Here is a 12,816-nt window from a genome sequence, read left to right as displayed (position 1 = left end):
ACTACTTAGTAAACGGGAAAACTTTTTACAAGGAAATACTGAAAAAAAAGAGAAAAAAGCAAACAGAAAAATACAAAAATACTGTTTTCATTAGAGTTTTTCTTCAATCAAGTTTGAATTCCATCATCTCAGTCGGATTTCCAACTCTAGTTAGGATTCCAAAAATGGTTTTACAATTCTTGCTGGTATTCTGTAATCGAGTTTTGAGGGTTTTTGAGTCAGTTTCAAAGTGAATCTGATCTGTTCGAGCTGGTTATATTGACTGTGCATTGGATGTGTTAATCACTGGGTTCATAGCTGGGTTTATGAGGCTGTTTCGGTTCTAGAATTGCTTTTGTTGTTGCTGTTTAACATTGTTGCTTGTCCTTGGGTGCTGCTGACCTCTCCTTTTCTTATTACATTTCAATTTCCAGGTATTCTCCTTGGCCTCGTCTGAACTGTGAAGGATCCATGTAGTTTTGATTTGGAGATTAAATTATGAAGTGCTGGAGTTGATTTCTGAATTTATTTGTTTTTGTTTGGTGTTAAAGTGCGAAACAGTCACGTTTACGGGAAATTCTGTGTCGTTTGTAACAAGTGGATTGTTTTTGACTATCATTTTGTATTAGACTATTAATTAACCCAGGAAATTGGTGTTCAGTAACTATGTGAACTGTTAATATTGGCAATGGCATTAGCATAGAAATGGACTCTAGGTCCTCATATGTGATTGAGTATGTACTTGAGATAATACTTAAAACAGAAAATTGAATGCAGTTTTGGTTGCATGTACTTGAGTATAAATTCAGGGTGTAAGTCAGTTTGCATGTTGTAATTGAATTTTGGATTCATTGATCGTTGCAAGCAATGAAGCTTGAGTTCTAAAAACAATCATTCATGGCTTTGATATAGAAATCAAAAAATAAAAACACACAAATAGCTTGAATAACAAATTGCATTGTTGAATTGAATCGTGATTAGTGATTGTCTGGGCTGCACGTTGCATGTGAGATTGAATTTTCATAACTAAACGGATTTGAACCTCAAAACGTCTGTGAATCAGCTAATTTGGACTATAGGTTGACATGGGGATTTGTCTTACTGGGCTCGAACGCCAAGCCCAAACGGCCGCCTGCAGCTTTCAGGCCCACGGTTGGCCTGCCCTTAGTGCACACTTGGATAATGATTTCTTTATATGGGTTGTGTTCAAGGCCCAAAATGATTAAGGATCTGAATTCATGTGAGTTCATGAACCCAAGTATAATAATTCTTAAACAATGTTGAATTAGGATTTTTCTTATTAGAGATGAATGAAATAGAAATCGTAGTTGCTTTAGATTTGCCTTTTAAATAATAAATGAGATGAGCCTCGCCAAACAAAAAATACATAAATTGCGGGGCCCTCAATAAATGTTTGTGTTAAATACTTAGATTTCGGGACGGGCCGTTTAGCGAATTTCATGGCCTTCCCCAAAGATAATAACGCGTTAGTCGCTTTAGGCGCGTTTGTAATAATTTTACCTTCTTAAATACGGGTGCACATTTATGTGACCCAAATCCAAATCTCAAGGAAGTCGAAATGTGTCAAAAATCGCGGGTGCATTTATGTGACGCGGTTCGAGACATGTTTTCACGACATTGCAATTTCCTTGAAATAATGATAATAAAAGCGGTTCAAAGTTAAAAACACATAGGTCAACACATGTACTAAAATCAAATAAACAAGCCAAATATGACAGTTGAGCGACCGTGCTAGAACCACGGAACCAGAGAATGCCTAACACCTTCTCCCGGGTTAACAGAATTCCTTACCCGGATTTCTGGTTCGCGGACTGTTAACGGAGTCATGATTTCCTCGGTTCGGGATACAACCGGTGACTTGGGACACCATTAACCCCCAAGTGGCGACTCTGAATCTTAATAATAAATCCCATTCTGATTGTCCTTTTAAGTGGAAAAACTCCTTTACGCCCTCACGGGTGTAAGAAAAAGGAGGTGTGACAATGATAGCCTGAATGCACGTCAATCTTGGAAAACACGATAGCACCCTGTAACTGATAAAATAAGTCATCAATACGAGGCAAAAGATACATATTCTCCACTGTAACTTTGTTCAACTGGCGATAATCAGTGCATATACGCATAGAACCATCCCTTTTCTTCACAAACAAGACAGGAGCACCACAAGGTGACACACTAGGCCGAATGAAGCCCTTATGGAGCAATTCCAATAATTGTTCCTTCAACTCAGGAGGAGACATACGATAGGGAGGAAAGAGACGGGCTGAGTGCCCGACAACAAATCAATACCAAAGTCGATATCTCTGTAGGGCGACATGCCTGGAAGATCAATTGGAAAAAACAACAGGGAAATCCCTCGCTACTGGAACTGACGCAACTGTAGGGTTATCGATACTGACATCTCTCACATAAGCTAGATACGTATCACACACCTTCTCAACCATTCGTTGAGCTTTAAGAAATAAAATAACTCTGCTGGGAGTGTAATCTAAGGTAACCCTCCACTCTAACTGCGGTATGTTTGGCATAGCCAGCGTCACAGTCTTGGCGTGACAATCAAGAATAGCATAATGGGGCGACAACCATTCCATGCCCAAGATAAATTAAAATCTACCATACTGAGCAATAACAAATTGGCTCTGGTCTCAAAACCACTAATAATAACCAAACACAACCGATACACACGGTCAATAACAATAGAATCTCCCACGGGTGTAGACACAAAAATAGGAGAACTCAAAGAATCATGAGATACGCCCAAATGCGGGGCAAAAATAAGATGACACATAGGAATAAGTGGAGCCTGGATCGAATAGAACCGACACATCTCTATGACACACCGGAACAATACCTATAATGATAGAGTTAGAAGCAATTGCCTTTGTACGAGCAAGAAGGGCATAGTATCTGACCTGTCCTCCCCCTCTAGGGCGACCTCTACCTCCTCGACCTCCACCTCGAGCTGGCTGAGCGGGTGGAGTGGTAACTGGTGCTGTAATCATAGCCTGAGGACCTTTTGGAGCATATTGTGGCGGAGAAGTCTGTGGAGGTGCACCCCTCCTAAGTGTGGGGAAATCTCTCACCATATGGCGAGTGTCGCCACACTCAAAGCTAGCTCTGGGAGGGCGTGGCTGTTGTGGCTTGGTTGATCCAGGTCTGCTGGACTGACCGCTGGAAACACCGCGTGCAGGAGGCACACTAGATACTGGCGGTGCATAATAAGGCTCCTGAGGCCTAGAAGTAGCCGGAATACCACTAGCGGCTGGAAGAGCTGAATGAACAGGGCGACTCACATACCCCCTACCATGTCGAACTGCAGCTAGGGAACGAGCACCAGAATAAGAACCAGTCTTTCGAGACCTCTTGGCATCTCTCTCCACTCTCTCCCGAGCAAGCACGCCCTCCACCCTCCTAGCAATACTTACAGCCTGCCAGTACGAAATATCCATCTCTAACTCCCGGGCCATGCCAGTCCTAGGACAAAAGGATGGAGTCCCAATAAACCGACGGACCCTCTCTCAAACTGTGGAAACTAAGGTCGCTGCATGTCTAGCCAAATCACTGAAACGTACTGCATACTCTGACACAGTCATAGCACCCTGGCGCAACTGCTCAAACTCAGCGCGCCATGCATCTCTGAGGCTCTGGGAACATATTCCCTCAAAAACATATCCGAGAACTAAGTCCATGTAAGTGAAGCTGCCTCAACCGGAATGTCCAATTCATAAGCACGCCACCACTGAAAGGCTGCTGCATTAAGCTACAACGCAATGAAAGAAACCCCACTCGACTCTGCTATGACCATATTACGGAGCCACTGAAGGTAGGAGGGTGGTACTTCTTGTACCTCTCGAGCCTACGCTGCTCCTCCTTAGAAACGGCTACCCTACCCTCAGACTAAACTGGGGCTACAGGTGGCACCGGTATAACCTCTGGAATCTAATCGACCTGAACTCACTGCTCTAGGGTGCAGGCGGCAGGAGTCTGTGCTCCTCCCCCGGACTGAGATGTGGCAGGAGAAAGAGGGATCAACCCTGCCTGAGATAGAGTACTGAACATGCTCATAAACTGTGCAACGATCTCCTGGGGAGCTGGTACAGTAGTAGTAGGCATCTCAAGTGCCTGCACTCCGACAGGAGCTACTGGTGGCTACTCTATGGCAGCTCGTGCGGGTGCTCTTTCTGCACCACATGGACGTCCTCAGCCTCTACCCCGCCCCCGGCCCCAGCCTCTAGCGGCTCTAGTAGGGGGCGCAGGTGCCTGGTCATCTCCGGTTGTACGTGTCCCCACCATCTGTGAGAGAATAGAAGATAGAATTTTAGAATTTCGAAGTCAACAAATTTTCGCAGGACAAGGAAATCAAAGAAGTGTAACTTTCCTAGCAGTTTCATAGCCTCCCGAAGATAAGTACAAACGTCTCTGTATCGATCCGCGAGACTCTAAATAAACTGTTTTGTGACTCACAACACCTACGAACCTAGAGCTATGATACCAACTTGTAACGACCCAATTTCCCATCCGTTAGATGCCGTGATGGCACCTAGTTTCTACGACTACGTAAGCCTAAACAATTACGGAAATAGCAGGAACAAAAGTAAAACTCGCAACTAGCTGCAACAATAATAACATGACTGAATACCATGCCGCTCGTCTTGTACAATAACCAAGTCCTTAATACTACACAGTCTTCCCAAAACCCGGAACATCATCAGTTACAAACTACAGAAGGAAAACTAGTTTCTCTATACATCAGAGTCAAACAAAAGAAGTACATGAAAATAATGAACATAGGGGAGAATAGAGGGGGACTCCGAGGTCTGCGGACGTTGCAGATATACCTTGAAGTCTCTAACTATCGTTGCTCATTGATGATGTGGCTGGTAAGAAGTACCTGGATCTGCACACGAAAACATGTGCAGAAGAGTAGCATGAGTACACTACAATGATATCCAGTAAGTGCCAAGCCTAACCTCGATCGAGTAGTGACGAGGTCGGGTCAGGGCCATACTGGTGTGTATACATATATATATATATATATATATAAAATAAGACAGAATGAAATATCGCAGTATAATAAAGATTGAACTTTAACAAGAAGGAAATCACAGAAACATAATAGTACAATGAACAAAAATAACAGCAAGGGATCTCCCGAGATACCGTCTCGTAGTCCCAAAAGTAAATATGCAGTGGGATCTCCCAGAATACCGTTCGATAGTCCCAAAAGTAAATATGCAGGGGGATCTCCCGGAATACCGTTTCGTAGTCCCAAAAGTAAATGTGCAGGGGGATCTCCCGGAATACCGTTCCATATTCCCAAAGGTAAATGTGCAAGGGGATCTCCCGAAATACCGTTTCGTAGTCCCAAAAGTAAATGTGCAGGGGGATCTCCCGGGATACCGTCCCGTAGTCTCAAAGTAAATATGCAGGGGGATCTCCCGGAATACCGTTCCGTAATCCCAAAATAAATACGTAGCTCAAACAATGGTGATAACAGCTATAACACGAAACCCTATAGTTAGACTAAGTACAAGTCAAGGAAGAAGCAGGAAATCAACTAAACATGCTCCACAGAGTTCAGATAAGCATTTAAGACACATAGGCATGCTATTCTAGGCTAAAAAAGATAATTACACATGCTAGTATGACTCAATTAAAGTGAAATAAATTATTACTTAGTGAAAAATGGAGTTTTACAACAATTAGCCTGTGTACGCACTCGTCACCTCACGTACACGGCGCTCGCATACACAACAATACAAAATCCTAAGGGGAGTTCCCCCCACACAAGGTTAGGCAAGCCACTTACCTCGAACCAAGCTCAATCAATCGGTAATAATGCCTTTTCCATGAATATCCGACTCCGAATCGCCCAAATCTCGCCAAAAGCAATTACGTATCATAAATCTAACTATAATAGACTAATCTAATTAATGAATTCAAGACTTTAATAAGAAATTCAAACATCGCCCTAAAAAGCCTCCCCGAGCCCATGTCTCGGAATTAGGTAAAAGTCACAAAATATGAACACCCATTCACTCACGAGTTCACTCGCACAAAAATTATCTAAATCCGATATCAAAATCTCAAACAAAATCCAAAATCTTAGTTGAAGAACTTCTTCCCATTTTTTCAATTTTTCAACCCAAACTTTCCACTCCGCGAACGCGACTTACCACTCACGAATGCATAGGTTCCACTACCTATTACTTCGCGAACGCGGTCCACCCTACGCAAACGCGTAGAACAATTATTTGGGGTCCCCAGCTGCTCCACTTTCTCTACGCGAACGCGATGTGCTTCACGCGTTCGCGATGCACTGACAACCAAACCTTAGCAAACACATCCCTATCTTCGCGAACACGAAGAACAACTTCAGCTGGCCTCCTAGATGCCTTACGCGAACACGAGACCTCGCAAACGCGATGAAGAAAAGTATGCAACAGAAATACCAGATTTTCTGCAATTCTCCCAAGTCCAAAAGTGATCCGTTGAGCATCCGAAACACACCCGAGGCCCTCGGGACCTCAACCAAACATACCAACAAGTCCTAAAATACTTTACAGACTTAGTCGAGCTCTCAAATCACATCAAACAACGCTAAAAATACGAGTCACCCTCCAATCCAAACTTAATGAACTTGAAACTTCAAATTTCTACAAACGATACCGAAACCTATCAAACCACACCCGATTGACCTCAAATTTTGCACACAAGTCATATTCAGGATTACGGAGATACTCCAACGTCCGGAAATCCAATCCGACCCCGATATCAGAAAGTCCATTACCAGTCAAAATCTCCAAAAATTCGACTTTCGCCATTTCAAGCCTAAATCAGCTACAGACCTCCAAAACCCAATCCGGACACGCCCCTAAGTCCAAATTCACCCAATGGAGCTAACAGAACCGACGAAACTCCATTCCGGAGTCATCTTCACACAGTTCCAACTACGGTCAAAATCCTAAGACTTAAGCTTCCGTTTAGGGACTAAGTGTCCCAAAACACTCCGAAACCAAAAATAAAACTCCTAGCAAGTCACATAAGCAGAAAAAGATACGGGGGAAGCAGTTAATAGGGGATCGGGGCTATTACTCTCAAAATTACAATTACATTTTGAAATATCAGATTTTTTTAGCGAAGTTAGTGACGTCATAATCATCAACTAGACTTACTTACATTTCAAAATTACTTTATTCACGATCAGTGTAATTAATATGCATGATCTGATAGTGTACATTTGTATACTATCATAGTACAGAACTTATGCCAATTTTTTTTTAAAATATGGTGCTTTTATTTTAGCTTTAATGTTGTCCTAAAACTTGGTTTTGAAGGTAACAATTGGAAACATGTAAATGTAGTGAGATAACAATTGTGTTTTGTTGTCAGCCACAAACTTTTTTTTAGAAAGATGTGAGAGTTTCTCTCTCTAAAAAACTGACACGACTTCCTCTAATACAACTTTCTTCCAACTCTAAAATCACACTCTGTAAATTGCTACAAACATATACCATCCATGAATAACTCTATACAAACAGCCTCCGACGACAAATCACCTCAGGAACCTCCTGACATAGGTTCTATGCAAATTGAAGGTACAAAACCAATTACTCCATCACCATCCTTTCTTCAAACTCTAATCTCAAATAAACATCCACCAACAATTCCATATATACAACAGAGCATGGAACTTGAACTAGACTTGTCTGATGAAAGTCTTCACTGCAATCAAGATGATGACATATTTATACCCATTACTACAGAAGACAAATGCCGCTTATATACTCCATGGAAATATTCAATAATAGTTAAATTATTTGGTAGAAAGATAGCACACAACATACTACAAACCAAACTCCTTGCCCTATGGAACCCATCTGAAGATCTACCTCTCATTGATCTAGGCTCTGATTCCTTCCTCATAAAATTTCAAAAGGAAGAGAACATGCTTAAGGCATTATATGGAGGGCCATGGTTTCTTCTGAATCACTTCCTATCGGTTAGACAATGGGAGTCAAAGTTCATAGCCTCATCCACACAACTCACATACTCAGCAATATGGGTTCGACTACTAGAACTTCCAACTGAATTTTATGATGAGCAAATACTATATAAGGTGGGATCTAAGTTGGGACAGCTGCTAAAGGTTGATGCTTTCACCTCCTCTACAACTAGGGGCAAGTACAAGCAGATGTTACTATACGAAGGTCTAAATATGTTATGCACAAGCTGTGGGCGCTTTGGTCATACCAATATAGGCTGTCTTTTTACACCAAAACAACCACCAAATCAACCTATTTCGAACTCCTCTGCATCTACCCAGAATGATTCAACACAGCAAACAGAGTGGAAAACAGTAAGTTTCCCAGGAAATCTTTGCAACGCCAAAACAACAGTCGCACACAATCAACATTAGGGCGGCGCAGGGGGCGGCGAAGCAAGGGCAACAGATGATAGCAGGTACGTCTACTATCGATAATGGGCCTTCTGAGGCCCAAAAACAATCCAAAGACGAGGCTGCCAATAACCTGCTCAATAACAAATTCAATAGCCTGGATGCCTTAGACAATATGGACTTGGACAATACAAAGTCAAAAAGCCCAATCACTGAATACACTTCTAATAAGGCCTTTTCTATACCTGAACAGCCCAAAATAAATAACTCTTCCTCAATAAAGTCCAAAACATATCGGACACTATTCCCCAATAACTTTTCTTCTGCATCTACTGACAATACTTCATCCCTTATATCATTCCTAGGCATTAATGATCATACTGTGCATGTTATGCTTAACACGCCACAATAGCTACACCCTCCACATCATACTAATTCAGACCCCCCATATTATATTACCTCTAACCAACCATTAAAAGACAACTCCTCTGCTTCACATGGCCTTGAAGAGCCATCTAGGATCCACGTACATAGCAACAACAGTGAGTTGCATGCTACAGTAGCCTACACTCCTAGCCAACCCCAATTCCAACATAAACCAAATAATGACTTTTCATGTGATACCCATAAGGATCTATTAATTAAAACAAGCCGGAATCTTTTGATCCAAACAAGTCCTCTTCAAATCACTCTACTGTTGATCAAAAGCCTTCTGCTCTTGATATTACAAAAATAGTTTCTCTTCTTCAATAACTCATAATGCAAAGACCAACATTCCCAGCAAATTACAACCCTGCTTACCTGAGGAACATGGACAACAATCACTTCTTTCATCTTCCTCGCCTAACTATGCAGGGCCCTGAACTTCCACACATAAACACACCCCTAATATACACATCTCAAGCAAACACAATGGATCTTCCTCTTCAGTCTTGGTTGGAGATGGGATTACAGGGGTATGCTCTTGTGTTTACGATGGAACTCAACAACCAGGAGGTTGTTCTTCTTGTAAAAAACCCCACTCACCTGGCAGAAATAGTCACAGAGGGAATGAGATTGGGGATGGAGGGTTACGCTCAGAATCAATGGTACAACACCGAAACTCCTCTACTATTAGAGCATCAGGCTTCAACTTCGAATCCCCACCAGTGGAGTTATCCCATGCAGTCACAGATCCCAGTTCCAACAATGACCAACCTGCTGCCATTTTATCCACCACATAACATGGGGTAGATTTATGCACCATGGTTCCAACATCTCAACTCCTTCAATCCTCTCTCCCCATACTCCAGTCCAATCAGTCCATTCAAGACACAGTCTCCACCGGGAAGCCCACCACCACCTCCACATCCATCTCCCAACGAACTAGATGTGCAAACAAGGGAGGAGTTAGCAGAAATTTTGGCGGAAATAAGGGAGACAAGGACATAGTTCTTATGGTTAAAAGAGATTCATCTCTACAATCTAAAGGAACAGTACGCAAAAAAATTCATCCTCAAGTGTCCCCCAGAGATGATCTCATGCAGCCTGAACTTTCGTGTAACAAAAAATCGAGAGGCAGGGAAATACTCGATGGTGATAATTCCGACTCTTCGTCAACTTCCTCCGCCATTGGAATCTCAGGATCAGTTGACATCAACGATTTTCAATCCGTTGATGCCTACTCCACCAGTCACACAAAACATGATTAATATCATGAATCTCATAGTCTGGAACTGTAGGGGTTCTCACAATCCAGAGTTTAGGCGTCAGTTCAGATCCTTACTAGATAATTACAGACCAGTTCTATAAATCCTCCTAGAAACACACGTGCAGGACCATGAAGGACTCTGACAAGCTTTTGAGTTCACTAACATGGCCCAAGTTTCTGCTAATGGACTAGTAGGAGGTTTAGTGGTACTATGGAATGAGGCTTCGATTGGTGTTGAGGAACTGAGGATGTCTGACCAAGAAATCCACTGCCTTGTCCAAGTATGTCCCATTAAACCTAAATGGATGTTATCTGCTATATATGCTAGTAGTTCATACCAGTCACGTAATATACTCTGGGAAAGTTTAATGGATTTGCATGATAATTTCAATTATCCTTGGCTAATAGGAGGAGACTTCAATGATATTTTATATTCGAATGAAAAGTTTGGAAGACTTCCTGTTAATGTCAATAGGGCAGATAGATTCTCAAATTGCATTAACTATTGCAATTTAATAGATTTAGGATTTAAAGGTAGTCGTTTTATATGGACTAATAAACGAAAAAATGGTCATACAATTCTAGAAAGACTAGATCGATTTTTGGAAAATTATGACTGGCTTAATATGTACCCTGAGGCTACAGTGCAACATTTACCTCGAACGTACTCCGATCACTGTCCTCTACTAATAAATTTAGACAATAAGAAATATTTCCCTAGGAATATATTTAGGTTTGAAACTATTTGGGTATCGCATCCGCAGTTTCATCAATTGGTTCACAACTCTTGGACTAATACACATCCTCTTTTGGAAACCATTAATAATTTTCAGAAAATAGTCTCATCTTGGAACCATAATACTTTTGGGAACATTTTTTATCGTAAGCAGAAAATACTGGCTAGACTGGCAGGAATTCAGTCTTCTATTCACTAACCAACTAGTTGTTTCCTTCAAAACTTAGAATCTCAATTGAATAATGAATTTAGTAGTATACTTAGAATGGAGGAGGACTTTTGAAAACTTAAATCACGAGTGAATTGGCTTAATGAAGGGGATGCTAATACGAAACTTTTTCATATGTCTACCTTACTAAGACGTAGGAGAAATAGAATAACTATACTAAAAGATTCTGTAGGTAATTGGTTTTATGACCAGCAGGCTATTCAAGAGAACATACTCTCTTACTACAAGAATCTTTTTACTACTAAGAAAAGTCAGTCAACAAATGTTACCTTCAGTTCGAACTTCAATTTATTAAATAATATTAACAACCATATTCTGGAAGCACCTCTTAAAGACAGTGAAATTGATCGTGCTATATTTAGCTTTGGTCCTTATAAAGCACCGGGTCCGGATGGACTTCATCCATTCTTTTATCAAAAATTCTAGCCCGATGTTAGTAATAAGGTTAAGCAATTTTGCCATGACATTTTTAGTTCTGGAGTTATACCTCCATTACTAAATCAAACATATATATGCCTTGTTCCAAAAGTAAGGCATGCTCAAAACATACAACAATTTCGACCCATAAGTCTATGTAACACAACTTACAAACTAATTACTAAGATCGTTGTCAATCGACTTAAGCCAATTATTTTTGTAATAATAGGACCAACACAAACTAGTTTTCAACAAGGAAAACGGGCTGCAGACAACGCCATAATAGTCCAGGAAGCTGTAAATCATTTAGCAAAAATAGTTATATGTTGCTAAAATTAGATCTTGAAAAAGCATTTGATCGGCTGGAATGGTCATTCATTAGGAAAACTCTTCAATATTTTAATATCCCTCCTTCTACAATTCAGTTGATCATGTCCTGCATTACTACAACTTCTACTTCAATTCTTATCAATGGATCACGTACAGAATACTTTTCACCATCCAGAGGCATTAGACAGGGTGATCCATTATCGCCATACTTGTTTATAATGTGTATGGAAATGCTTTCACGTAGCATTACCTTAGCTGTGGAATATCTACAATGGCAACCAATCAATATTGCTAAAACAGGTCCACAGCTTTCACATCTATTCTTCGCTGATGATATTATTTTTTTTCGAGAATTACTAATAAAAGTTGCAATGCTATCATAGATGTGATCATCATTTTAGCAAACACTCGGGCCAAAGAATAAATTTTGAGAAATCAAAATTATTCTTTTCTAAAAACAGCTCGGCAAATGATAAGGAATTGGCAATGGACTGTTTCTAAATGAAGGAAGGAACAAATTTTGGCAAGTATTTGGGTTTCCCTATGTTCCATACATGCCAAAAAAAAGGCGGACTTTCAATTCCTGTTGGATAATTTCAAAGTTAAACTAGCAGGATGAAAAATAAACTTTCTTACAATGGCGGGACGAGCTACTCTTATTAAATCAACCCTTAATAATTTGCCAAATCATATTACGCAATATATTCACATACCTACCTCGATTATAAACAGGATGGAACAGTACCAGCGTAATTTTCTATGGGGATCTACCACAACAAGGAAAAAAATGCATCTTATTAAATAGAAAAAAATTACACAACCAACTAAAGTGGGAGGCTTAGGGATTCAGAGTCTTCATCAAAAGAATAAAGCTTTACTTGGAAGTCTAGCATGGAGAGCCTTCCACTTACATCAAAATCTTTGGTCAAAAGTTTTAATTAATAAATATGTTCGTTCAAGTTCTGCTACTAATCACTCCGCTATTTGGCGTAACATACTAAAAGGATGGCAATTTT

General features: G+C 40.7%; 1 protein-coding gene across 1 annotated transcript; it reads left to right on the top strand.

The window, feature by feature from the left end:
* Nucleotides 1–7,519: 7,519 nt before the first annotated feature.
* LOC109218010 lies at nucleotides 7,520–8,419 on the top strand. Its single transcript, XM_019382326.1, has one exon. The coding sequence runs from the start codon at nucleotides 7,520–7,522 to the stop codon at nucleotides 8,417–8,419; it is 900 nt and encodes a 299-aa protein (XP_019237871.1).
* Nucleotides 8,420–12,816: the final 4,397 nt, after the last annotated feature.

This window comes from Nicotiana attenuata, unplaced genomic scaffold (assembly GCF_001879085.1).
Source record: "Nicotiana attenuata strain UT unplaced genomic scaffold, NIATTr2, whole genome shotgun sequence".
Lineage (NCBI taxonomy): Eukaryota > Viridiplantae > Streptophyta > Magnoliopsida > Solanales > Solanaceae > Nicotiana > Nicotiana attenuata.
This window is presented reverse-complemented; position numbering and strand designations above follow the sequence as displayed.